Genomic DNA, 27,429 nt, shown 5'->3' on the forward strand with positions numbered 1-27,429 from the left:
ACCGCAGCCGTCGCCGCCTCGGGCAGAGTTTGCGCTCCTGCTTTGCGCCCGGGGCGCCGAAGCCGGGCGGGCAATGCCCGCGGCGTGAAAGCGCCCGCGGCGGGGGCCGACCTCTGCCCTGGTCTCCTGCCCCCTCCCGCACCCCACCTCCTCCCCCACCCGCCCCGTGCCCTTGTGACCCTGGCTTTGGCGCCGCCGCCCAGGCGCCCCGCGATGTAGCTGCCCCCGCGCCTCGGCGGGAGGCGTCCTGGCCCGCGGGCGCCCGGGGCCCAGAGCCCGGCCTGGGGGCACAGCCGAGCTCGGGCGGGGCCGGGGCCGCGGTGGCGATGCACCGGGCCCGTTAGTGCGGGGAGCGCCAGGCAGCTGAGGCGGGGGGCAAGCCCTCCCGCGGAGGAGCCGCGCCCCCGGCCCCGCCGGTCCCGCCGCGATGCTGTTCCACAGCCTGTCGGGCCCCGAGGTGCACGGGGTCATCGACGAGATGGACCGCAGGGCCAAGAGCGAGGCTCCCGCCATCAGCTCCGCCATCGACCGCGGCGACACGGAGACGGTAGGCGCACGGCTGCGGGGTCCGGGCCAGAAGCTGGGACGCGGCCGGATCGGTCTGCGCCTTTGCTCTCCTAAGTTTGGGGGCACTTTGGGGAGTGTCCTTCGTGCCGCGCGGGACTGGACGCTGGGGATCTGCGGACAGGATGCAAGGCCCGTAGCTCCCGGCTCACGGGAAACCCGGCTGCTGGGGCGGAGGAGGGAAACAAGGTTGAGACCGAAATTTCAGACCCTAAAGGTGGAAGAGAGCATTTCTCCCGAAGTGGGAGCGAAGTCCTACCCGCGGCCGGATGGCTCTCTTCTCACTTCAAGGGGCTCTTTGGTCGCCAACCCCGCGCTCTCCTCGGCTCTGGCCGCCTTCGGCGCGGGGAAGGACGAACCAACCCGGCAGCACCGGGGTCTCCAGCCGACTGGAGCTACTCTCCGCCTCCTGGCAATCGGGGTTCCCGTCCCAGCACAGTTTCAGAGGTCGAAGTCTTCCAGGCCAGCGCTCTTCGTTGTTCGCATCTCGGGCCTCCTGGCTGGCCTCACTCGGCCCGGTTAGGGCTGGCCGTTCAGGCTCTGGCCTGGTTCTTGTGGAAGGAGAGTCCATTCGGATCTCCACACCTGGCTCCACCAGCCCAGCCCCAAATAGCCAGTTCCTTGCCTCCGACCTTCCTGGGGGCCAGACAAACAGACACTGCCCAAGCCAGGCCCCGCAGTGCCCTTTAGAGGCCAAGGAGGTGGGGAGCAGCAGCGAAGCTTCTCTGCTTGGAAAGCGAGAACAGCAGCCCCAGTGCCTCTTGTTTCCAAGCTCTTCTTCCGGAGTTGTACCCACTCAGCCTGTCAGGTTAGGAGAGGATTTGGATTGGGCCTATCCTGCGTTGGGAGACTTTGAGGGTGCCCATGCACCACACTCAGCCTCTCTCAGGACCTAAGAGGGCCCCAGCCAATGTGGCAGAGGTGGTAGCCGCGCGCTATTTGCCCTGGCCTAAACCTCCGGCTTAAGAATTCAGAGATCACTGGGGTTAGGGGCCAAGAACTCGACCGAGTCTCTGGAGAGGAGTCTGGGTGGAGGGTGACTTTTATAATGGTCATCTTATCCCTTTTCTTGGGGCCCAGCAGAGTGGCTCCTTTAAGAAACAGTTTGGGGACAGCTTTTGGAGGGCTTGGCTGAAGTAGCCACGACTGCCCCCAGTCCCCCAACGAAGCATGAGCCCTTCGGGAAAAGAGCAGAGGGGACAGGAAGGGGGTAAAGTAAGGAGGAAGGTCTGTCCAGGCCAGCAGCCGGTCCGGGCCTGCGACCGACTTGGGCTGCATGGGCGGACCTGGGTTCTGAGCCCCTTGGATATGGGCCTTTTGGCGTAGAGGAGGCGTACCACACACCCTGGCAGCCACCCCGCTGCGTTTAGGGCTAGCTCGAGCCACCGAGGGAGCTGCGGGTGCGTGCCTGTTTCCCCGCGGCGTGGCGGCGGTGGGGTCGCAGGCTGACGCAGGCGCTGCGGTCTCGCGCCTCCCTCCCTCCGCAGACCATGCCGTCCATCAGCAGTGACCGCGCTGCGCTGTGCGCCGGCTGCGGGGGCAAGATCTCCGACCGCTACTACCTGCTGGCGGTGGACAAGCAGTGGCACATGCGCTGCCTCAAGTGCTGCGAGTGCAAGCTCAACCTGGAGTCGGAGCTCACCTGCTTCAGCAAGGATGGAAGCATCTACTGCAAGGAAGACTACTACAGGTAGCCCCCACCTCGGGACCCACCGCCCCCGGGGCAGCCAGGACCCCTGGTCTCAGATCCAGTCTTGTCCCAAGGGAGGGTTCCCTATGTAGTCCCCCCCCTTCTCCAAGCCAGTACAAATTGACTGACATCCTTTTTAAGCAATAATCTGAGGGAACTCTTGGAAAGATCTGTGAAGTGTCGGTGGAGAGCCAGAGAAAAGCAGAAGCTGCCCTCTTTTTAGCTTAGACCAAAAATAAGCTTGAGTTGGGCACCCTTCTCCCTCTGAAGTTTCTTGGGTCAACTGGGGGGAACTGAAACAGGCACCCCCAGACCCAGGCAGTCTGGACTGGTGTGGAACAAAGTTGGAGACAGAGACGGGGATCAGATTGGGTGCATTTCCGGGTCTTTCCTGGAGATGGGAGTGAAAGCTGGTCAGGATTGAAGAACCGGAATCACTAACAGGCAGGCTCCAGGCTCCTTGGTTCTCTTCTCCTGGTTTAGGGTTAGGTCTGCTTATTTCAACCGCACCTCCCCTTCCCCTGCCTCTGTCTCTCTCCCTGTCTCTGTTTCTTAGGAATTACAAAGGTCTGTAGGATGCCCAGGCACTGGTGTGGAGGGCAGGGGTAGAGATTGAGGAAGGGATGAATGGGAAGTTTCCCTTACTCCCCAGCGAGGCTTTCCTAGGGCTTGCTCAGACTCTGGGTAAAGTAAAGCCTTTGTAGACACGAAAATGGTTAAGGGAAACTATGTTTCAGGGTTGGACCAGATATGGGCCAAAATCTAGTTCCCTCTTGCCCCATCCTCCAAGTTAAGACCCGGTTGCCCGTCTTGAGTGGATTCCCACCAGTGGTAGCAGCGGTACCTGGAGGAGGGATACGGGGGGTACCCAACCGTGTGTCCCCACAGTCCCTCCCTCGATGGTCCCTACAGGCGCTTCTCTGTGCAGCGCTGCGCCCGCTGCCACCTGGGCATCTCGGCCTCGGAGATGGTGATGCGAGCTCGGGACTTGGTTTATCACCTCAACTGCTTCACGTGCACCACGTGTAACAAGATGCTGACCACGGGTGACCACTTCGGCATGAAGGACAGCCTGGTCTACTGCCGCTTGCACTTCGAGGCGCTGCTGCAGGGCGAGTACCCCGCGCACTTCAACCACGCCGACGTGGCGGCTGCAGCAGCGGCAGCCGCCGCGGCCAAGAGCGCCGGGCTGGGTGCAGCTGGGGCCAACCCTCTGGGTCTTCCCTACTACAATGGCGTGGGCACAGTGCAGAAGGGGCGGCCGAGGAAGCGCAAGAGCCCCGGGCCTGGGGCGGATCTGGCCGCCTACAACGCTGGTGAGTGCGAGGAGCCGCGAGCGGGCCCCGACGGGTTGAGGGAAGGTGCACAGAGTCAGAGGCTGAGGGCAAAGTGAATTTCAGTGTGCTGTACATGTTTACTGTCACTCTTGGCTTCCCCATGCCCACCAGATGACCTGGCAGAAAGCGCCATTAGCTCTCTGGGCTCCAGCCTTTGCGCCCTCGGCTGGAGTGGTCTTGATGCTCCCGGTGCAGTACCTCGAAGCCGAGAAATCTTTTAGAGGGTTTTTGTCTTGGGCCTTTTACCCACTTGGCTGAGCAGAAAGTGCAAGTATCGAGAAAGCATGGCAGAGCCGACACCACACAGGCTGTAGGCTGGCATGGCTGAGGGAGAGGATCTGGGGCGATGGTTGAGCGAGGCCGAGCGGCGGGGGTCCCAAGAGAAAGGACTGGCGGTGGCCCGGGGCCACCGAGTTTGGCCTGGCTTGCGGCCAGGTCATGTAAAGTTGTGCTGTGGGCGGCAGGCTCGGGAAACTTGGGCCCAGGAGCCTCTTGAGCAAAAGCGGGTTGTAGTGTCCTGCCCGATCCTCCTGTTCCACCAGGTCTCGGGTTCCCCCCCTGGTTCTTCTTCCGAGTTCTGGGTGACAGCGGGGCGCCGAGATGAGAGCTGCGACCCTCCAAAGCCGGCGCCCCAGGATGAGACTGAGAAGGCCTGGCTTTGCGCTGGGGTTGGGGTGGAGGGCTTGTTTCGAATTTCCGGCGTCTTTGAACCCTGTGTTGTTCTGGGAGAGGCTCTGCCCCCTCCTGCGTCCCTCCTAGCTCAGGACAGCTGCAGCGGTTCTGAGGCCCGTCAACATCTGCCCGAAGTCTGCACGGCTGGGAAGGTTTATGACTCCCTGGGCTTCTGAACTTGATAGAGTTTATTTGCAATTACTTTCTTTCTTTCGTTTGGGGCAGAATCGGATTCAGAGACTTTGTTTTCTTCCTCCTTTTCCCCTTAGTCTAATGCGCAAGTGGAAACAAAACAAAACCAAACCCCTGAACTGTGCGGAGAGGGCTGTGGTGGGGAAGAAGTCAGGATTATTTTCATCTTTAAAAATCTGAGCTGGCATGGGCAGGGGGTGGAGAATGATAGGTGGGTGGGGGTCCCCTGTTCGCTCCAACGAAGTTGTTTGTTGGGTGATCATGGGGCATATGTCTTGGTGTGTGGAGCTGGGAGGAAAATACAGCCCCCAGTCTGGTAAATGGTAAGGTGGCTGCAGCGAGGTCTGCAAGGCAGATTTAAGATTTGTTGAAAGCTCTGTAAGAGATGTGGCTTTCCAAAACTTGCATCCCTCGGTCACCCCCAACCCTGAACAGACTACCCTGAGTCCAGATCCGGTTCCCCAAAACAAAGCGGGTCTATTTATCAAGTGCGGTCGGCCTCCAGTAGAAAGCAGCGGGCGGGCTGGGCCACAGGGCTCCTGATGGGTGGGGAGCGGGACTATGTTTTCCCTGGGCAGACAGGTTTGCAATGGAAAGGTAGACGGTACAGCGATTTATTTGTGCTTTTTGCTGCTCCTCCACCTTCCCTGAGGAGGCCGCGCCACTCAGAGCAAGATGTGGCTGGAGGCTGAGTTTCAGAGAAGCTGGCACCTCTACAAGTCTGCCCCACGCATGCCTTCTCCTCCTTTTCTCTTTGGTCCCTTTCTCTTTTTTTCTCCTTTTGGGTCTCTAGGCCCCCGTTTCTCTCTCTGCGTGTGTCTCCAGGTTTCTAAGTTCCTGTCTCTTTCTCCATTCCGGTGTTCCTGTCTCTGGCCTTGGCCCGGGCTTTCTAAGCTGGTGGAACCCGAGCAAGGCGCGCTGCCCGTGGCTGTGCGGATTGCTTACTCCGGGCTCCCGGACTAGATTGAGAAATGGGGGCGCCTCCCCGACCAGGCCTCCTTCTCCCCTGCCTGCTCCCGCTGAAGAGAAAGGGCCACAGTGTGGGCCGCGGGCTGTTGGGACTGGAAAGAGGGCCCCGTGGAGGGTGCGATTTCGGTGGTTATGTCCGGGCAAGTGTGTGTGTGTGTGTGTGTGCGCGCGTGATTCCGATTGTGAGGACTCGAGCTTGTTGGTGTGAATGTCCCACACCCAGGGGCCCAGCCACACGAACCCCCTGCAAAGCTCATCGCTGTGGGGGACAGTCGGTGGAGGAGCAGCGGCACCTTACTACGGGGCAGTGAGCTCGGGCAGAGTGGGGAGGTGGCGCCGTCGGTGCGCCCGGCCCTCGCTTAGGGAAGGACAGTTAGAGCGGCGGGGCCCGCAGGATCGGAAAGTCCTTCCGGGGCGGTGGCCGCCGCGGCTGGCCCTCCTCTGGAAGCCCCTCTGGTCCGAGATCTTAGCTCAGGTCCCGGAGGCAGAACTGAAACCTACCCGACCCCGGCCTCGGGCGCGGCAAGGCGGCCGGAGCCGGTCAGGGGCCCGGGCTCTGCGCCTCGCGTCCGAGTTTTCGCGCCGCGGCCACGGGAGTCCCGCGCGGACCGGCCGGATGCCCAGTTCCCCCAGCCCCAGCTTTGTGTGTGTGTGTGTGTGTGTGTGTGTGCGTGTGTGCGTGTGTGCGCGCGCGCCTGGCGGCGTAATTACTGATTTGATTCCAATCCATTATTTAGACAATTGAACCTACAATCTCGTCTTTAGTAAAATGAGGCGAAGTCAGATTTGATTACAGGTTCAGTCCCAGCGACAAGAGCTCGAAACCCGATGGGTTAATAACAGATCACGAGTAAATTATTCATGATTTTACGAGCTCTTTAGCTCCATTGAATCGGCCTAATTGAGAGGAAAAAAAAAAAAAGAGAGAGAGAAAGCTTGGTTCTCCCCCTCCCCTCGTCCCCTTGCTCCTCCCCGGATCCGATCCTGGGGAATCTCACCCGGCTGGGAAGCTGGGGGCCAGAGTGAGGGGACCTGGGGCAGCAACCGAATCTGGGCCCAACAGCCGCTCCTTTGCCCCTAGTGCGGTCCCCTGCCCTTGCTGCTGGCCTTCCTGGGCCTCCCTACCTTGGGCCGAATTCTTTTCTGCCCTCCCCTCCTTTTTCATCCTTCCCCTTTTCCTCCCTACCCGGCCTGTAACGGCTTTGAAAAAGCCACGCCAAAGGGACCGGGCCTGCCCAAGACCGGGATTTAGTTCCTTAACCTGGACCCTTCACCACACCGCATCCCTACTATTTCTGGGCCTTGGTGACCCCTCTGGCTCTCTGTGGGTCTCCTGATTTTTTTCTGTCTTTGTAGCTGTCTCTCTCTGGTTCTTCCATATCCACTGCTTTCTTTTTCTCTCCCTCTCCTCTTTTTTCCTGGCTCTGTCCATCTTCCCCCATCCCCCTGCCCCCACCTCTCCTTTTCTGTCCATTCTCTCTTTTTTCTACATCTGTCTCTTTTTCTCCTTTCTCTGCCCTTTCCTTCTCCCTCCCCCAACCACCATCCGCGCCCCCCCCCAATATAGGCCGAGCTCAGGGCACGTCCCTTGGGTGCGTGGGGCGCCAGGGTCCCCATGGAGCTCATTAACAGCAGCAAGGCCCAGGTGGGGGCTGGGCGGAGGAATGGGCCCAGAGATCCCCTGTGGGGAGGCCTGCCCTACTCCCCAACCCCCCCCCCCACCTCCTGTGGAGCTGGGGACTAGGGGCAAGAAGAGGGTCTTTCCCCACAGCAGGGGGGCAGGGCAGTTTCCATGGATCACATTTGGAGTCATTCTCTGATCCCCTTTAAATTGCTGGATCCCCATTCTTTACTCTGGGTGCTCTCAGTGAGAGTAAAGCCCAGCTGGAGAACTTGGGTGCCTGGTTGCCTGTGGGAAGGGGACTTTAGGAGGTGTAGCTACTTGCTGACAACTTCAAGGTTAGGGATAAGACCTGCATCTTGCACACTTTTTCTGCAGGGGATTACTCCTCAGTTGGGCAGGGGAGGAGTAGGCCACCAGGGGAGCAGGAGTGCTTCTGAGGTAGTATTGCCAGATAAAATGCAGGACTCCCAGTTAAATTTTAATTTTGGGTAAGCGACAATTTTTTTTTTTTTACTGTAAGTGTATCCCTTACAACATTTGAATTTTAAATAAAGGAAAAATACAATTTTTTAGTGTACGTGTATCCCACACAACATTTGAATTTTAATTCAATGAATAATTTTTTTTTTAGTATAAGTGTATACAGTGCAATATTTGAGTTTTGGGCAAACAACAGATTAATTTTCAGTATAGGTATGTCCCATGCAGTATTTCAGATATCATTCTAAGAACTTGTTCATTGTTTATGTGCGATTCAAATTTAACTAGACAATCTGTATTTTTATTTGCTAAATCTGCAGCTCTGTTATGGGCATGTGATGAAACAGGAGATATATTCCCAGCTGCCCACTTTAGGGGGGACTGAATTAATCTCCTATGAGGCACTCCCCAAAGTAAGATGGCTCAGGATGTATTGAGGGGATCTTGGAGAAGGGTCCCGCATGTCCCCATCAGCCACCAGGTTGCTAAGCAACTTTCTGAAGCCCGAGTTTTCCATCCCTGTCCCCCACCCCCAGTGCCTTCCAGGCATTGGCAGCCCCAGCTGGGCCCCTTCTGGATAGGGACACGCTCCCCAAAGAGTCATGCTTCATCTTTGCCAGCCTTTGTGGTGTAGGGGAAAGAAACAGCAAGGAGGCAAGAACTGCAGTGTTGAATCTGGGCTCAGCCTTAACCAATGGTGTGGCTTCATTTCCCTTCGTGTTAGTTTCCTCATCTTTAAAATGGGGTGAATAGCAATTGGAGCAGTAGTGAAGCCCTCCCTAGCCCCACCCCCCCTTGTATGTAGGGCCAAAGGCATACCCTGGATGTGGAATACATGTTAATTTCTTCCTCCAACTTCCTTCCCTTTCTGGCTAAGTACTGTGCCACTCCTCGAAATTTCCAAAGATCGCTTAACCTCTCTGCCTCATTGATCTCGTTTGTAAAACTGAAAAGCGGCTGCCTCACAGGAGTGGTGAGGATGAAGCTACAAAATACAATTTCCAACCTCCAGCCCAGCATTTCCGGCCCAGGGCTAAGGGGTCCTGCAGTACTTTGGGTGTGGGAACGGAGAGATGAAAGTGGGTGGAGGGTTTGGAACGTGAGTGGAAGTCTATGACTTCTAGGTGCCTGCCCCTGACCCTGTGTGGGAGCAAGGGGCAGGGAAGGCTGCAGACTGCATTTCTCCTTAGGAGTTCAGGGAGAAGCGGGAAGGTAATGGGCCTGCTGTGTCCGAGGTCAAGTGATTTCCCTTTAGGAGCCTCAGTTTCAACATCTGTAAAAAGGGGGGAAATAATGCTTGGCTCAAAAGGTTTTGAGGATGAAAATGTGCATGTAAAGCCCATTAGCACATCTTGTGGAGTTGAATGTCATTGACAAGTTGTCATTACTATTTTTATTGTAACATGGTGGCTCAGAATGTTTTTTGGAATTTCCTAGAGCTGGATTTGAATCCAGCATTTCCAAGTTGAGAGACCCCGGGTATATGGCTCAACCTCAAATTCCCCTATAAATCTATAAAATGGGATAATATCTCCATCTCAGCGGGGTGCGGCACCCGCAGTGTGGTCCTGAGGCTAGAAACATTTGGCGGATCGTGAGGTGGGTGTGGACTTGGCAGTGTAGGGGGTGGGGAGCCGGGCCAGGAGGTTCACCTTCGGCCTCTGCCTTCCCTCCCCAGCCCTGAGCTGCAACGAGAACGACGCGGAGCACCTGGACCGAGACCAGCCGTACCCGAGCAGCCAGAAGACGAAGCGCATGCGCACCTCCTTCAAGCACCACCAGCTTCGGACCATGAAGTCTTATTTTGCCATTAACCACAACCCCGACGCCAAGGACTTGAAGCAGCTCGCGCAAAAGACAGGCCTCACCAAGCGGGTCCTACAGGTCAGCTGGGCCGGGGCTACGGGTGGGGGCCTCGGTGGCGTCAGGACCTGAGGAACCTGTGAGGTGGAACCCCACAGCGGCTGTGGGCTGCGGAAGGACCTCCTGTTCTATGTCCGCCTATCTCTTTATCTTTCCCTGTTCTCTTTCTCCATCTTTTCAGTCTATCTCTGGCTGTATTTCAAGTCCCCCACCCCTACCCCCGCCCTTACTCTGAGGTGTTCTCTCTCCTCAAGTTTTTGTCCCTCGGTGTTTCTGTTTTGTGTCTGTGGGTCCCTCTGTCCTCTTTGTCTACACAATTTCTTTTCTTTCTTGTAAGCAATTCTTAGTTGCTATTTATTACTCAAGTGACACACAAATATGTTCATGTTGTAAAAGGTTCAAGCATTTCAGATAACTCTAGAGCTCCCCTCCACCCTGGCCCCTTATACCACAATGCCAGTCCAAGGCAACTGCTGTTAGCCCTTTGCTCCTTCTGCTGCTTGCTCCTCGCTTGCTCTCTCTAGTTTCTTTCTTTCTGTCTCTCTCTCTGGATTTTCCTTCTGTTTCTTTGTTGTTTCTTAGACTCTCCCAGAAGCAAGGTTTGGTAAGGGAGAGGGGTTAGGGCAGATCCCCTGGGTGGAAGTAGATGGGTGCCTCTGAAACTGAGCAGCCTTGCGCTTGTATGGAGTGTGCTCTCTCGATAGAGAGGATCCAGCGTTTTCACCAGATTTCCTAAGGGTCCCTCCATCCCCTCAAAGATGTTAAGAACCTCCTTTGGGGAGTCCAGGGTGACCCAAATTCACGACAGTGTCCTGGATCACCAATTTTTAAATCTTCAGCTCCTCCTCTTACTCATTTCCTTGATCCGTGGCCTTAAATCACTTAACCCCTCTGAGCCTCAGTTTCCTTATATATGAAATGGGCACAAAAATTATCTACATTACAGGAGCTATTGAGATAATGTAAGTCCCCATCACGGTAGCTGGCACTTAACCACTCAGTGGATGGTGGGTGAGAGTAACATTAACTAGATTCATCAGTTAACATATTAAATAGTATAAACGATTATTCTGGTGGCTGGACTTCAGTTTCCCCATCTGTATAATAAGGTGGGAGAATATCTCCCTTTATAGCCAGTTTAACCAGTTTATTCCTCAGACCATGTGATTGTAGGGATAACAACGCACATTTTGAGGTAAGAAAATCGAGAGAAGTAGTGATCTGTCTGTGGTCTCATAATAGGAGGAGTGGTGCTGGGATTTGAGTGCAGGCTAGTCCGTCCCAACTTCCAGCCCCCAAGTCTTTGAGGACTGAGGGCCCGGGGGTGGCTGGCAACACCGGTAGGTGACGGGTGATGATGACCCTGAAGGCTGTGAAGCCACTCTAAGTTTTCCCGCGAGTCTGTTAGGACTTAAAAAAAAAAAACATTTTGGGGGTGACAGAAGTAGCAGAGGGGATTGTGGCGCGGGTGAGGATCCGCAGGTCTCCGGAGACCGTGGAGTCCGGATGCCCAGTGCGGCGCACCAGGAGTGGGGTCAGGGGCAGCTTGGTCTTGCCGGTTCGGTGACGTAGCGGAGGGAACTGAGGGCCCGCCAATGGGACGCCGTTGCGCCTCTTGGGCCCGCCCCTCTCCCCCCTCCCCGCAGAGCTCCGCTAGCCCCGCGGTTGCGTTTGGGTCCGCCTTGCCCAAGGGTTTCTCTGGCTGGGGCTCGAGAAGAGGCGGGGATCCTGCCGCGTCCCCGCTCCGTTGGGGTCTCGGGTCCCGCTGGTCCATTTCCCTCGGACTTGTCCTTTTGGGGGTTAGATCAGAGGACCCTCCTTGGCGCCCCCTCTGTTCCTCAGCCCTGGGGAATTTGGACTGTAGGGAATTCCTGGGGGGAATTTGGATCTGCAGCCGCCAACTTCTCTCTGGTTAGTAGTCCTTTCTTTCTAAGATGCCCTTATGGTGAATTGGTGATTCTCACCTTTCCATGGAAAGGATACGTGAATCAAGCCCTTGGAGCAGGCAGGGTCAGGAACAGGGGCTTGAAGTCAGGCAGAGCTGGTTCCCTTCTGTCCCTGTACTCAGTTGGATGTGTGTTTTGGATGAACTAATTACTCCCTCTCTGAGCCATAACTCTCTTATCTGTAAAATGGGCACCATTATGGCACACACACCTCCACACTTAATCCAGATTAAATGAAATAAAGAGTAAGCACCTGTAGTTGGGTCTGAATGTGGAGTGAGGAGCCAGTCTCTTTCAGCCTTAGTAAGGCAGGTGGCTTGATTTAGGAGTGCTTTGCCATTTCCAGCATAGTTATCTTTCATCTAACCAAGTACCTATTGACATCAGGCCCTGGGGACCCAGAGATGGATGAGCCACAGCCCTGGCCCTGAAGAATTTCAACTATTAGGTGTCAAGACTGACCCACGATCAGTTTCCCCATAGTGTGATCAATTGGGAGGGGAGGGATTCTGTGGAAGACCAGGGGAGAGACCAGTTACCTACCCTGTGCATGAGGAAAGGTTCACCTCGGTGACCTGGGTCTAGGCTTGCCCCTCCTCCCCTAGAATCCTGAGCCAGGGCTCTTAGCACCTGCATGCCCTCTCCACATGGGGACTTGTAAGAGCCAGGACATAGGACTAGTTGACAGAGAGAGAACCACTGACAGTTATGGTATGTCTACTAATCAGTATATGCTTGAGTGGTCTCCTGTGTCTACTATGTGTTAAAAGGCTTATGACATACATTTACTCATCAAGTCCTCACTATCAGGCATCATGATAGTGATACTCCTCGACTGTATAGATGAGAACATTGAGGCCCAAATGATTTTCACTTGCCCCAGGTCACACTTTGCTGTTAAGTAGCAGAGCTGGATCCAAATCCAGGCCCATCTGATAAATGGGCATTGCTCCTTCTCCCTAAGCCAGTCCAGCAGAGACTGCCTCTGAGTATCGTTTAGAGCCTGAACGTCGCTGGGGTGAGGTCAGTTGTACCTGAAAGGCACACTGGACCACTGTTCTCCCTCCTCCCCTTTCTCCCAATCTCCTGTACAAATCCTTAACATTCCCTAATGGCACAACGGGTCATGATTATGCAGCAGTTTGCGAAGCATTGTCTTTCCAGTCAGTCATCTGTCTCCCTTACCTTAATATTTACCTGCTCATTTGCAGATGAGCAGCTTAAGAACTAGTGAGATGAAGTGATTTACTTGAGGATACAGGAACCGGTATTGGCAGGGTGGGGCCCTCTCCCAGGTGTTCTGACTACTGATGGGCCAGCTGGGGGCAGTTTGGGGCCAAGCAGCCGGTGGGGCTTTGAAAGGTAACACCTTTCTGACATACCAGCAATGTGATTTGGACACTTCAACGTCTCCTCTCAGAGCCCACATCCTTGTCTTTGAAGTGGAGATAATAATAGTTCGCACCCTGAGAATTCCTGAGGATTGAGACAGTGAATGGGAAGCATGATACTGCCGCTACAAAGTAGGTGCCCATGAAATGGTTTCTCATCACTGGCTACACCAGCTTAATGGTGCTAGGCCTTGGGTGCCCCCTGCAGGTTGTGGTCTGCATGGTGGGGCAGGTTGAGGTTGAGGCTGTGTTCCCAGAAGTGTGTGTGTGTGTGTGTGTGTGTGTATCTAGGGGTTCTGGGCTGTTACCAAATCTGTGATACATAAGCACCATCAACATGGCGTGCCTGGGGTGCAGTATCCCTGCCGGAATTTGAAGCTGATATGACGTCCAGACTCAGTCCTCCCACTGACTCCCTGAATGGTTATGAGCAAGTGACTTAACCTCTCTGAGCTTCAGCTATAAAATGAGGATGATAATGCTTTCCTAGGTGGTTGCAGGGAGTAAATAAGATGACATGATGGGTAATTTATAAAGTACATATTAGGGACTCAATACATACTATATTTCATACACATTTACCTAGCACGGTTCAGTCTACCATTCCCTTTTGCACACATTTAAAAGTTTAATTATCTTCATTTTGCAGATGAGAAAACTGAGGTTCAGAGAGGCTAAAATCCTTGCACTGAGTCTCACAGCTAATCAGTAATGAGAGGAGTCAAGCCAGGATTGGTCTGATTCCGGAGCTTTTCCAGTATAGCATAGTATAGGGATTGAGATTCTCAGCGCCCCCTCCCCTTGGATCTGGTTGCTGAATGCAGCAGTGTGTATGTGTTAGTCACTCAGTCGTGTCCAACTTTTTTTGACCCCGTGGACTGTCGCCTGCCAGGCTCCTCTGTCCATGGAATTCTCCAGGCAAGAATACTGGAGCGGGTTGCCATTTCCTCCTCCAGGGGATCTTCCGCACCCAGGGATTGAACCTGGATCTCCTGCATTGCAGGCAGATGTTTTACTGTCTAAGCTATTAGGGAAGCCCTGAATGCAGCAGTACAGAAGGGAGACTAGGGAAGGAGTGAGTCGTAGATGCTACGTCTTGGTATGCAAGTGGGAATTCTGTTGTAAAGCCCTAGGGGCATAAAACATGCTCAGAACTTTCACTACCAACAGCAGGACAGCCTTAATACTTGTCACCAGTCAGCAAAGTGACTGGGAGACAGAATGGCCCCTTGGACAGTGGTCCATTAAGACGTTAAGCTTTACCAATTCTTGGAGACCACTCCTCAGCACATCCATGCACCTCCGTGTTGCCTCTCTTTTCTCCTGGAGAGGTGTCAGGAAGACAGAATATTAAGGTGCCATAGACTTGGGGAAGGGGCTGATGAGCTGATGGATTTGGATGGGTGGAGGTCTCCCTAGGGGTTCTGGGTGTGACTTTGAAGGAGAATACATTTTAACAATCAACAGTTTAAAAACATTCTTCAGATGCCATTAGTCATCACTAACCTATGTGAGAGCTCAAGACCCGAGGATACGAGCTTTCCTCTGTTCACTCACTTCAACACGTACCTGGAGCTGCCATCTTCTGGGTGGGGCATGAAGTACTGAGTATTCAGTGGTGACCCCAGCAGTGAACAGGCCTGGCTGGAACTGTATGGTCCAGGGGGAGACAATGTCCAGCAAGGTAGTGTATAAATAATTAAAATGGTTATAAGATTGAGCTCTATATTTTTCCGTATATTTGAAATATCTCATAGTTATAATATCTTTTAAGTGACTCCAGGACCATTTAAGTTTGCAGTAGGCTACAGACTGACCGTGTTCTTCTCTTGGTGATCAGAGTACACTGGGGCTAGCACAGGTATTGAGAACTCTTGAGCAGATTCAGTGTTGTCTAATCCAACATTTCCCAAATGCTTTTGGCCACAGAGCTCTTATTTAACTCTTGACAAAAATAAAATAGAAGAAGTGCTAGGATGGAAAAATATAGGGGCGCAACGAGAGCAGAAACGTGAGGCCCTGACCTGGGGAGGGTGGTGGTCGGGGTGGCTTCACTGAGAAGGTGAGGTTTAAACTAGGCCTTCAGTTCACTGAGCCTCAGCTTCCCCACCTGTGAAATGGGGACAATGAACATTGTTCTCCTGCCGTTTGTGCAGGACTATAGAGACTGTTTGATCTGGAAACGGACAGCTGAAGTTGGAGGGAATTTTATAGATGATTTGGTCCAAATCTCCCATTTTAGAAGAAAGGAAACTGCAACCCATAGATGTAGACTAACTTGTCCAAGGCTCCACAGCAAAGTAGTTGTAGCCCTGGAGCTGGAATCAAGGGGTCATGATGTCCAGGCCACTGCTCACATTTTTTATTCTTTCAAGAAAACTTTCTTTAAAGTTTATAAATAGCCCCACCATACAGAAGGTTAGAAAAATAGAGGGGAAAATTACCCTTATGAGGACACAGGAAACCAATAATCCAGGTGTACAGTTTGGAGGTCAAGTAGTGGATGGGGGTATGGGCCCAGCCTGCAGGGACTCACCTCTCAGCTCTACCTCTTTGGCTGGACTGTAGGCCTCATTCTTCTCACCTGACCATAATATTAGTGTCAGCCTTATATGGCACTAACTGGAGTTCACATGTGTAAAATGCTTAGAACATTGCTTGGCCGTTGCCTTGAGAGTGGATAATACTGATCGTTATTACTTGCTTTATGAAGTTATACCAGAGGATATGATTCATTATTCTTTTTTCCCTCACGTAACATTCATCGCTTCCCTGGTGGCTCAGATGGTAGAGAATCTGCCTGCAGTACAGGAGACCTGGGTTCAATCCCTGGTTTGGGAAGATCCCCTGGAGGAGGGCATGGCTACCCGCTCCAGTATTCTTGCCTGGAGAATTCCATGGACAGAGGAGCCTGGCAGGCTACAGCCCATGGGGTCGCAGTCGGACATGACGAGCGACTAAGCACACGTAGCACAACATTCGTTATAAGACGTTTGCTCTGCGACTGCGTGGCGTGGCTGGGTCCTGACTTCCACTTGTCCCATCTTTGGTCAGATGCTTTGGGTGCAGCCATTAATTTTCATGTCATGAAAAAATGCCAGTGGACATTTTGGGGCTTGAAGCTTTGGTCTTCCTGCTGGTTTCCTTAGCGGTGGTTTTGAAGGGGATTTGTGGGCAAAAAGGGTTTCCCACTGGCCCTCCTGGCCTCCTTGATGAAAGAATCCTGAAGAAGGGGATTTGTGAGGCAAGGTGCAGCCTGCAGGGCCAGTGGGTATCTGAGGAGGGGGCATGCAGCCATGTGGGCTACCTCATTCACCTGGGACTTAAGCCCCAACTGAGGCACCACGCCCCCGCCCTGGGAGATGAATAGGGAGGGCTGAGTGGGTAGAGCAGGTCATCTTCCTTGCTGCGGTTGCCCTGGAGTCACAGCCTGTGAGCACCCCCAAGAGGCCATAGAGATGGTGTGGTGCGGGCCAGTCCCCTTCCTGTATAGACAGGGAAACTGAGGCAGACCCCGAGGTAGAAGACTTGCACAGGTCACTTGGGCAGTGGCAGAAGCACAACTGGAGTTATGAAGTTACAACCTGCGCTCTTTTTTCCACTACACTACAGTTGCTTCTGTTTATTCACTCACGCATTCATTCATTTATTCATTCACTTGCTGACTCACTCAGGATCATGTGGCAGGGAGAGCATGGACTTTTTAACGGCAGATCGTCCTGAATCCTAACCTCCGCTTGGCCTTCGTGTGACCTTGGGCAAGTGACTTTGCCTCTCTGAGCCTCCTCTCTGGTTTTCAGTCTATAAAATGGGGATAATGACAGTACCCCCCTACTTGGCCTGTCATGGAGATAAGTTGTGATGGTGCGTGTTAGAGGAGGGACTGGTGCCTGGCACAAAGAGCTCTGTAAATGTTATCTGTTAGTATTGCTATTAACTCAGTGTGTGTGACTTGACTCTTCATCTTTGCCAGTCCCTGTGTGATATCCCCAGGGACATGAAGATGGCTCAGACAGGGTCCCTGTTCTAATATCCTCTTGGGAGGGGATTTAAAAAAAAATACCCTGGAGAATTCTGGTGACGCCTGGCTTAGGGTGAGAAACAAACTCCACATAAACCCCCACGGCAACTGGCTTTTGCTTGAGTTGTTGACTTTCATCCACCAGATTCCCAGTGCCTCAGATCCAGTAAAGCAGAGAAGGCCGTTGTGAAAGATGGTGTCATTGTTTACAAACCACTGTTAGGGGCAACGCCGGAGCAATAGCAAACAGCCAGCAACTAACTGGTTCCAGCCCTTCCCAAGGGCTTGGAGCCCCAGACCAATGGGCGATGCACTGCCCCCCCACCCCACCCCCAGGCTTCCTGCTCCTGCTCGGAGAGTCAGACTCACAGGGTATTCACGGGGCCACACACTCTTAGGATAGGATGGTGGCAAGAGCATCAAGGCTCCAGCCTTCTTTGTCTCCCCCGTCTGCAATGACACTTTGGGGGAGTCATCTTCTCTCTCTGAGGGTGTCTGGGGACACCTCCATCATTTTCTCTGTCGGTCATTCTCTGGCCCAGACAGACACACAGTCTCACCCCTGCAGATTTCTGTGGGTTGAGCAGGGAAGAAGCCCCGACCCCAACCAGTGCCTCTGGAGGCTGGTCTTAGAAGCACTGTCCTTATTTGTGAGCCCCCAGAAGAGGTGATGGGCTTGCTTTGGGCAGAAGGCCAGGGGAAAATGTGCTTTCTTCCTGGAAGGAGCCAGCATGCATGGGAGAGAGCTTTGTTTCCCAACTTCACAGTGGCCATCTCTCTCCTTACCCCAGGATTCTTGAGGCTGTGCTTTTAAATTGAGCCCAAGTGGTATCAGGCCACCAAAAAGACAAGTTGGAGGCCACAAGCCCCCCTCTCTGGGGTGGTCCCCAGGGTAGGGTGGGGCCAGGAGTTGGTCCTTCCCATCCCTGTCTGAGACACAGGGAAGACAGGCAAATGCAGGCACATCTGGAAATATGCAACTGGACACCCCAGAATCTGTAAAATTCCCTAAGCCCCTTTCTTTTATGGGGAGGTTTCTGGCGGGTGTTTTCCTCACGCAAAGGGAAGTGAAGGCGCCCAGCCCTTTGGCCTTTTTTTCTTTGCAAACTAGGACCTCCCACCCCCCTAGATTGTCTAGGCTTCTCCCGAAGTATTTTGAGGACCTCAGGGTACAGTGGGATCTCTCTATGCAGTTTGCTAGTGGTGGGGGGTGCTGCTGTGTGGACAAGTTTTGATGCTTTGTGTGTACAGGCTCGTGTGCAATGGTGTGGGCGTGGATGTGTGCCTGTGTCTGCGCCAAGGGAAAAATGAAAGCAAACCCATATTCTCTCTCTCGGGCATTCTTTTCATACCAAGCTCAGTAACTGCCCTTTCCTCCCCCATGAAGGACGCTGGGACGAGGGCAGGTTGGGAGAGGGGGATCTTTAATTGGGCAGTTGTTCCCACTCTGCCTGGAGACCTGAAACCCAGTGGTCCAGGGTGCCTTCTCTGAGTGATGGTGGCGGGGATTAGGAGCAGTATCGTTTACCGACTTGAGTCCTCTGTGTTCTTTACACCATTCTGGTATTTCCCAGACTTACCATGAAAAACTTGAAAATTGGTACCAACAAGGACTTGTGGGATCTTTGCCTGTTTAAAGTCGACTGCTGAGAAAAACCTGTGAACCATGGTCAAAAATGATGGAAATTTGGTTTGTGCGAATCTTCTAGAAGAGAAGAGAAATGCAACCTGAGCCACATACATAATTTTACATGGAAAATTTCCCAGTACCTTCGTTAAAACAAAAAGAAACTTGTAAAATTAATTGTAAGGCTATATCTTGTTTGGCCCAATTTGTCCAATAGAAAATATATTCATGAAAATAAAAGTGACCATTGAGATATTCTACCTCCTTCTGATATGGTTCTACCATTCTGATATATGGTTCTCAGCTACAGACCAGCTGTTTAGGGGCTAGGCTCATTTCAAGTGCTGGGTAGCCACATGTGGCTAGTGGCTACGATATTAGAGACTGGGGCTGAGTTCTGGAATCTTCTAACAAGGGGAGACCCCCATTACAGGCAGTTTGAGGAAAGGATGTTTTTATTGTATTAAGAACAAAGAATTGCCAGCCAGACCTTTTTTAAAAAAAATTTTTTTTTTTAAAATTTATTTGGCTGTGTTGTGTCTTAATTGCAGTACTGGGGGTCAATTAATGCCCCGAGGTATAAGGGACCCTGACACCCCAACCAGGGATCAAACATGTGTCCCCTGCATTGGAAGGCTGATACCCCCAGGGAAGTCCCTAGCCAGACTTTTAAATAAATCCCTACCCCCACCCCCATTCGGGCAGAACCCCCATTAGCATCTCTGGGCTTAAACAGTTGGAGCGATCTTTGCTCATCTCCTGTTCCTGCCCGCCCCGCCTTCCTCTGATCACCCCTTCCCTCTCCCCCACGCAGGTCTGGTTTCAGAACGCCCGGGCCAAGTTCAGGCGCAACCTCTTACGGCAGGAAAACACGGGCGTGGACAAGTCGACGGAGGCGGCGCTGCAGACAGGGACTCCGTCGGGGCCGGCCTCGGAGCTGTCCAACGCCTCGCTCAGCCCCTCCAGCACGCCCACCACCCTCACAGACTTGACTAGCCCCACCCTGCCGACTGTGACGTCCGTCTTAACTTCTGTGCCTGGCAACCTGGAGGGCCACGAGCCTCACAGCCCCTCGCAAACGACTCTTACCAACCTTTTCTAATGACTCTCGGCCCCACCCCCACCTCTGCCCCCGCCCCACAATTTCTTTAAAAAAGAAATTATCTTTAGTTGAATTCCAAGTGTATTTTAAAATAGAGGCTTTGAGCAACTAACTAACCACATTTTAGGATCTCGCCTGGAAACTGAGGAAGAAAATAATTGCGCCCCCCCACCCCCGGCTGACACAGCTCTGTGGACTGGAATTACTTGGAAGATCTATCTGCAACACAACATTTGTGTCACTGTACAGTTTTGTGGACTGAGCGAGGAAAAACAACAAATAATTTAAGTTGGCTAGAGCTTCTGTATTTTCAAAGACTGCCACGTGCCTTAGGAATACTGTTTTATCTCCATACTTTGGATGACTTGTTCATTTTTTCTCTCCCTCTTTTTCTCTGTATATTTATGACCAGAGCAAAAATGTAAAAAAAAAAAAAGGAAAAAAAAAGTTTGTTACTTTGAATAGTCCTAAACAGAAAAGAAAAAAAAAAAAAGGAAAAAAATCAAACCCCCTCCAACGGTCGCTTTGTTGTTTTAGAATTTTAAGGTGGAAGTCTGTTCGAATATCAGAATTTGTAAAATCTAACAAGTAATAAAACCACTTATTGAAACTAGTTGGTGCTGCTGCTGTTGAGTGAGGTGTGAAATTCACAGGACTTATAAAAGTCTTACCGAAACCCAGAGATAAATTCCAAAGTCTTCCCCTCTTTATCTATGATATTTAATTATAATGATTTATAAATATTTATTTATAATATTTGTGGGGTCCCTCTTTGTGCCAGACTTTGGGCTGCTTGTTGGGATCCAGAGATGAAGTAGACACAATCCTGCCCTTAAGGAATTTAGAGTGGAGGCAGCGACAGACAAGAGATCATCTTAGCATGTGTGTTATGTACCAAGTGAGGAGTGTGTAAGCAGAATGCCATTCATTTATGTATGCATTTGGTCTTTCAAAGATTAAATAAGTGTGCCATGCTGGATACATGTGACAAAGGTCAGAGGCCATCACACCTGCCTTTTCTGCTCTTCTCTGGGCTGGAAGGGTATGTCACGCAAGGAGGGAGGCCTGTTCGCATACGGAATGAATGCCGTCACCAAAGGGCAGCTTAAGCTCAAGCTTTCCTAATGAAAGACACAGAATTTCAGAATCTTCCACCGGGGCAAAACCAAATGAATTCAGTTCCTTTACTAACAAAGCGTCAGGTAATCACAGAAATCCAGAGCAAAGATGCATCCAGAGAGGACGGACGACGAGAGCAGGCCGAATGACGCTGGACTCTACTGTTGAGCAGTGTGAGCTGAAGGAAGTCGTTTCATCTCTCCTGGTCCTAGTTTCCTCAGCGAGGGGTCAATCATGACCCTTATGTGACAGCTGTAGTGGGGGTGAAGGGAGATGTGTTGAAGGGCCCAGCAGAGGACCTGGCATCCGCAGGAGCTCAGTGTATTTCATGGAATGACAAGTGACATCTTAGGACCACCTTGCAGGTGGAGAGCAGGAATGTGTGTATCCAGGCATTGCCTTGCTAGATGGATCAAGCAGGTGTGGCAGCGGTCCACTGGGCATCTTACATCCCACCGTGTTTTGCCCCAAGCTGTGCCACAGTGCACTGTTTTTGTTACCAGCTCGATCGAATGCCAGCCATCCTCTAGCACAAAGCCCCGCAGTGGCCCACCAACTTGAAAATCCGGAGGGAAAATCATGGCTGCTTTGAAGAGACAACAGCCAGGCAAGATTGGGCAGGGGAGCAGTCCAGCCCAGGACGGTGATCTGTCTCCCTTCCGCCTCCTGCCATCATGATGGGGAGCTGGCTGGAGAAGGGAATAGGGAAGAAATGTAAAGCCTGAAGTGCCTCACTTTCTGAAATGTTAAACACACCCACACTCATAAAACACTATTGTTGCTATTTAATGCCTGTTAAATAGAGATCAATCAATTTTTTGAAAACTTTTATACTGATGTATAATGTGCATAAAGGGTGCATTTCTGAAAATGAACAGCTTGATTGCTGTTTCCAAATGGACACACCCATGTAACTACCACCCAGATCAAGACACAGGACATTGACAGCACCCAGAAGTCTCCCTTGGGCCCCCTCCCTGTCAGCCCCTCCCAAGGTGGCTCCTATTCTGACTTGTAGCACCAGGGATTAGTTTTATCTGGTTTTGATCGATACATTTTTGTTGAATGAATTCAGGATTGCCCAAGACTAACCAACTTGCCTGGGGTCAGGCAGCTAGTGGTAGAGGAGCCAGGATTTGAACCAGATCTGTCTCCAGATGCCAAGCTCTCAACCTCAAACAGATACATTCATACTCACACACCCAAGCATGGAGGTTAAGAGCCTCAACTTTTCTGCCTGTCAAATAGAATAATAGAATCTACACCTCATTGATGACTGGGTAAGAGAATGCAAGCAGAGGACCTGGCCCATGGACAGCCACACATATATACCCTGACTCCACAGACATGCACACGTATGCTCTTGAGGCATTAAAAGGATGGATAGACCCACAGGCTAAGATGCTCACTCCCAGACAGCCGCACATATCTTGCAGACAGACATAAACAGGCCCAGACGCTCACAGACCACCCCACACAGGGAGACCCGCACACAAACCCAGATGTGTACATATGCAAACATTTGCAGGCACCCAGACGCCCCCGCAGAGCCAGGCTGTGCCCCCTGCTCAGGCCCGGACAGAGCCGAGTCTGATCCGTATCTCTGTCAGCACTGCCACCCAGACAGAGCAGGCCCTGGAATGATGCCCGGGGGTCCCCCGCCCCCTACTTGGGAGCAACTTCTGTAGCAGCGCCCGCTGTTGGGCCAGGGAAGGGGGCGCTGCAGAGGAGGCTCTGCTCTCCCCAGAGTCCAGACTGAGAATAACATACACGGAGTGCGACACTCAGAGAGTACAGGGACCGGGAGGTGGGGAGGGAGGCAAAGAGTGGGACACAAAGAGAAAGGGACGGTGATGAAGACACACAGGCAGAGACGGAGAGGACAATAGGGACAAAGATAAGGGCAGAGAGGCAGAAGGACAGATCCCTAACAGACAGGGAAAGGGAGACGGAAAGAGAGAACAGCCACAGAGTAGCGAGCGAGATGGAAAGAGAGGGAACAGCCACAGAGTAGTGAAGAGGCAGAGAGACACAGACAGGGACCCAGGTTAAGAGACAGAGTCACAGGTGGACGGACGGCGTGATGGAGACAAAGGAGATGGAGGCTGAGAAGAATCAGAGATAAAGGGAGGTCCTGAGAGATAAAGGGAGAGCCAACAGAGACTGAGACAGAGCCAGGTAAACAGGTATGGTCGCTTTGAGGCTGGTGAAAAGTGACAGATGGAGAAGGTGGCACCGGAAGGACAGCAGAAATAGAGGCTCAGGTTGGAGGGCAGGCACTTGGTGGGGCAGGGGCGGAGTCTGGGCTCAGGCTGCCAGCCCAGCTCTGTCCCCTGGTGATGGGAGGGAGGAGATGTTGTCATCATTGCCACATGAGACTCTGAGGCAGGTTCCCACCTCCCTATATGCTCCTCCAGAGGGGACCAAGGGACCATCACCAAAGCCTTTTGGGCTCCAACCTGCTGTGAACACAGAGAGCCTCCTGGTTCCTGAGACCTACACCCAGGAACAGGCATTTCCATTTCCAAACTGCAAATTAGGCAATTTGCAGGGGCTGACGTCTTGACTATGAATGTGCTCCGTTCTGTCCCATCCTATGAAGTCTCCTTTCCCCTGGAGCAGGGACATAGGGGGCAGATGGAAAAGACCTTCCACAGTCTTCTTTGCCTTGCAAGAATTCTGGCAAGGTACTTAGTCACTCTAGACCTCAGTATCTTAATCTGTAAAATGGGACCAATAGTATCCACCTTATATAGAGGTATTGTTAGGATTCCATAAATGAGTGTACACAATGCTATATTCGTGGTCTGACTAAATATTAAGGGAGCTACAGGGGAGAGGTGAGAAATTGTTTGAAGAAGTTGGGAGAGACTCCAAGAAGGTGTTGTGTGAGTTGGGATCTTGGACAAACCAAAAGTGACCTGGTGGAGAAGGGGAGAAGGTGAGCATTCCTGGTGAGAACACAGCCGTACAGGCAAGGGGATTCAGAGCACCCTCGGGAGTGGGGAGTAATTTGATGGCTGCGGGTGCTCTGGGAGGTGGGTCAGCTTCAGCTCATAGACACCTTGGATACCAGCTGGGGCTTGGCCCTGGGGGCTTGGGGAGATACCTCTGATCGCCGTGCTCTTTCCTGAGCAAACCGCCTTCCCCACCCTGTACTCAGGTCGGAGTCCCACGTGGCAGAACCAGCTTCCTGGAGAGGAAGAGTTGGCCACTGTGGCTGGTGGGTCCTGCTGGCAAGAGTGGACACCTCCAGGCTTCATCTGCCAGCTGAAGCCCCAGGGAGGGGCTATCCTGGATCCTCCAGCCCCTGGAAACTCTAGGAGTGCCAGCAGGTCCTTCGTACCATCCTTTCCACCTTTCCCTTCCTCTCTTCCTCCCTTCTCCATGGCCCGGTGCTGGGCATTGAGGTCTGCAGTGCCCAATGGCTCAGTCATGTCTGACTCTATGACCTGATGGACTGTAGCCTAAAGGTACCCAGCCAGTGAGCATCAGAACTAGGTTCATCTTGCTAAAGGACATTTGTTGTTGTTTTTCAGTTGCCCAGTCGTGTCCTACTGTTTGAGACCCCATGGACTGCAGCACACCAGGCTTTCCCATCCTTCACTGTCTCCCGGAGTTTGCTCAAACTCATGTCCATTGAGTTGATGACCCCAACCAACCATCTCATCCTCTGTCATCCCCTTCTCTTCCTGCCTTCAATCTTTCCCAGCATCAGGGTCTTTTCCAATGAGTCAGCTCTTCGCATCAGGTGGCCCAAGTATTGGAGTTTCAGCTTCAGCATCAGTTCTTCCAATGAATATTCAGGGTTGATTTCCTTTAGGATTGACTGGTTTCATCTCCTTGTTGTCCAAGGGACTCTCAAGAGTCTTCTCCAGCACCACAGTTTGAAGGCATCAGTTCTTCGGTGCTCACCCTTTTTTATTGTCCAGCTCTCACATCCATACATGACTACTGGAAAAACCATAGCTTTGACTAGATGGACCTTTGTTGGCAAAGTAATGTCTCTGCTTTTTAATACGCTGTCTAGGTTGGTCATAGTTTCTTCAGGCATGTCCTGTGCTGGTCACTGAGGATACCAGTGATAAGACAGCCCCTGCCCTTGTAGCACTCAGAGTCTTGTGAAGGATACCAATGTCAAATAACCTCAAAGTGACTATGGATGTCTGTGACAAGGTGTATGTGAGACCATACACACAGGTGAGGGAAAGAGCAGCTTCCTGGAGGAAGGTGTCACAGAGACCAGATTCATGAGTGGGAATTAACTCAGCAAGTGGGAGGGGAAGGTGGAGAAAAAGGAGTAGCAGCATGTACAAAGGTCCTGAGTCGAGCAGGTCCGAGGCACTCAGAGGTAGCTAGAATGCCTGGAGCTTTCAGAGTAAGTCTGAGTGGTGGGAATTTGGGGCTGGAGACATGGCCATTTGCTTTCCAGGCAACTTGCCTGTATCTTTATTCCAAGAGCACCAGGAAACTGGAAAAGATGTCCGGGCAGTTGGGAACAAAGATAAAGGTGCAGTCAGATGATGGGGCACCCGACTGCATGGAGGCAGAGGAGATGGGCTGGCTATGGGAGGGAAAAAGGGGACAGAGCCACAACTGGGTGGATGGTGGTGCCTTTCGAGGCAATGGGAAAATCTGTTGGGAAGAGGTCGGGGGGCAGGGGAAATGACCAGGGATTTGGAGTTTATGATGCCTTTAAGACATTGAAGTGCTGACCCGTCCTTCCCATCAAGGGGCCCTGAGTTGCGGGAGGGAGGTGTGAAAGGCACTTGGGACATTTACATTGCTTCTCTTCTTTGAGTTTCCCATCCCTCCTGAGCAAGTGGGTCCTTAAGCTGGTGTGTGAGACTTAAGTCACGAGCTGGCCTCTGCCCACCTCTCTGGTGCAGGACTCGGGCCCTGTCCATCTCTGGGTTTAAAGCCAGCCAAGTACACACCAAATTCACCCATGCTTTATACGCTGGGTGAGCCCTCTGCCTGGGGGTCCTTCCCCCTTCTCCCTTCAAAAACTCCTGCTCAGTTGCTCCCTCCTTTATGGACGCTTGCTTGCTTAGCCTTCTTCCCTCCTGACCCTGCTGTAACTCGGGCCCTCAGAGTTAACTTACCACACAAGCAGTGATGTGTGTCTGTCCCCATTCACACCCTGCCACAGGCTCCCTGGGGCTGGCCCCTTCCTGCCTAGGTCAGCACAGCCAGCACACCGCTGGACACGGGGGTTCCTAGTAACATATCTAGAGCAAGTGAGCAAAGTCATGATGAATATGTAGGTGCATGCTTAAGGACTATTTTACTCTCTCACCACTGTAAGCTCTATGACTCAGTGTCCCTGTGTTCTTTATATCACACCCAGCCCGGTGCCTGGCAGGTGGTGGGTCCTTAAAAAAAAACACCTCCTAGATCCCGGAGAGATTAAGTGTCAGCATGGCCTTCCTGCGGATCAGAATCTGGCCCTTACACCTTTGGCCCTAGACGCTGTGCTGCTACCTACTTCTGAGATCCTGGGCGAATTACTTAACCTCTCTGAACTTCTAGCATCTTAAATCTGTAAAACGGAGGTAGTGCTTAACACCTACCTCACAGAGTTTCGTGAACACTGAAGGATATAATTCAGAGTGCCTGGCAAGTAGGATGCTCTGCTGGGGTGGGGGTGGGGGGACGGGGGGAAGTGTTGCTATTTATTGAATTCAATTCAGTCTTTCACTTCAGGCACCTTTATGAGTCTTTGCTCCAACAGAAGAGGCAGGGGAGGGGGCTCCACTGTGGGACGGCCTCAGAATTTCTCAGCCAGAGGCTGGGGTGGGGGTGAGCTTCGAGGCGGTTCCGGGCAGAGGGGGTGGCTGCGGAGCCTGGAGCTGCTCGGGGAGGCCTCTGGGGACTGGGGAGGGGGCGGAAGCCGGAGCTGAGGTCGGATCCGGCAGGGTGAGGAGTCGAGACATCCTGCGGGGGCGCCCGCGGAGACCTAACCGAAGCTCCGGGGGGAGCCGCGCCGGCACCGTGGGGACTGGAAGAGGGACGCCAGGGGTGGGGCAACAGAGCCCCCGCAGCGACCGGGCGAAGGGCTCCCCCTGGCGGTGCACCGCGGCATTGCTCTGGTGGGGTCCGCACTGTTGAAATACCCTTCAGGGAGGTCAGATATCTGTTGTTTTAGTCGCTAAGTCTTTCGACCCCATAGACTGTAGCCCGCAAGGCTTCTCAGGCCATGGAATTTCCCAGGCAAGAATACTGGAGTGGGTTGCCATTTCCTCTTCCAGGGATCCTCCCGACTCAGGGCTTGAACCCTCATCTCCTGCATTGGCAGGCATTTTCTGTACCACTGAGCCACCTGGGGAGCCTCAGCTGAGAGACCTGAGAGCTATTCTATTTGGGGCTCTGGACGCTTTCCTCCGCTTCTGCTTTGGAGTCCCTAAGGTGTGCCAGGTACTGCATTAGGCAGTGTCCAGGGCTGTGACGGCATGGACTCACACAGCTCAGGGATTGGCACCCAGGAGGTCCCACCAAATGTCCTCCTTTCCTTTAGGCTCAGTCCTGCAAGCCTCTGGGCAGAGATGTTGGGCTTAAGCCTGAGGTGTTCCCCAAGTATGGAAAGGGAAGAGGAAGTGCGATTCCAATTCCAGGCACCCATCCTGGGCTCCTCTGGGGGCTCACTCTGCACCTCCCTTCCCAGTGGCCTCCATGAATGAGGACTGAAGCCCATCTGCCTGGTGTGTGATGGGTGGGCAGGTGTGGGGTGTGCTGGGTATAGATTGGGGGGAGGTGTGTTTTGATGTCAGTTTCTGTTTGTGTCATGTTGGTGCGTATGTTAATTTGGGGGTGTCTAAAGGCAATGGCACCC

The 27,429-nt window shown here is 52.8% G+C and overlaps 1 protein-coding gene and 1 long non-coding RNA gene across 2 annotated transcripts; one reads left to right on the forward strand and one right to left on the reverse strand.

The window, feature by feature from the left end:
* The first annotated feature begins 349 nt into the window (after window positions 1–349).
* Window positions 350–20,090, forward strand: LHX2 (LIM homeobox 2). The gene is made up of 5 exons (NM_001191175.1): window positions 350–547; window positions 2,052–2,254; window positions 3,167–3,570; window positions 9,207–9,412; window positions 19,191–20,090. Exons 1-5 carry the CDS (start codon window positions 428–430, stop codon window positions 19,476–19,478), a joined length of 1,221 nt encoding a protein of 406 aa, NP_001178104.1. The 5' UTR covers window positions 350–427; the 3' UTR covers window positions 19,479–20,090.
* LOC132346633 (uncharacterized) lies at window positions 18,157–19,327 on the reverse strand. The gene is made up of 2 exons (XR_009496550.1): window positions 19,237–19,327; window positions 18,157–18,454 (listed from the first exon to the last, which is right to left on the reverse strand). It is a non-coding gene; the product is annotated as an uncharacterized lncRNA (long non-coding RNA).
* Window positions 20,091–27,429: the final 7,339 nt, after the last annotated feature.

This window comes from Bos taurus, chromosome 11, assembly GCF_002263795.3.
Source record: "Bos taurus isolate L1 Dominette 01449 registration number 42190680 breed Hereford chromosome 11, ARS-UCD2.0, whole genome shotgun sequence".
In the NCBI taxonomy this organism is placed as follows: domain Eukaryota; kingdom Metazoa; phylum Chordata; class Mammalia; order Artiodactyla; family Bovidae; genus Bos; species Bos taurus.

What these genes read in the sequence shown, in the direction of transcription:
- LHX2 (NM_001191175.1), top strand. Translation starts at nt 428, where the DNA reads ATGCTGTTCCACAGCCTGTCGGGCCCCGAGGTGCACGGGGTCATCGAC. An exon ending in TCTGGCCGCCTACAACGCTG is followed by an intron (nt 3,571 to 9,206) that starts GTGAGTGCGAGG and finishes TTCCCTCCCCAG; the next exon opens with CCCTGAGCTGCAACGAGAAC. An exon ending in TCACCAAGCGGGTCCTACAG is followed by an intron (nt 9,413 to 19,190) that starts GTCAGCTGGGCC and finishes TCCCCCACGCAG; the next exon opens with GTCTGGTTTCAGAACGCCCG.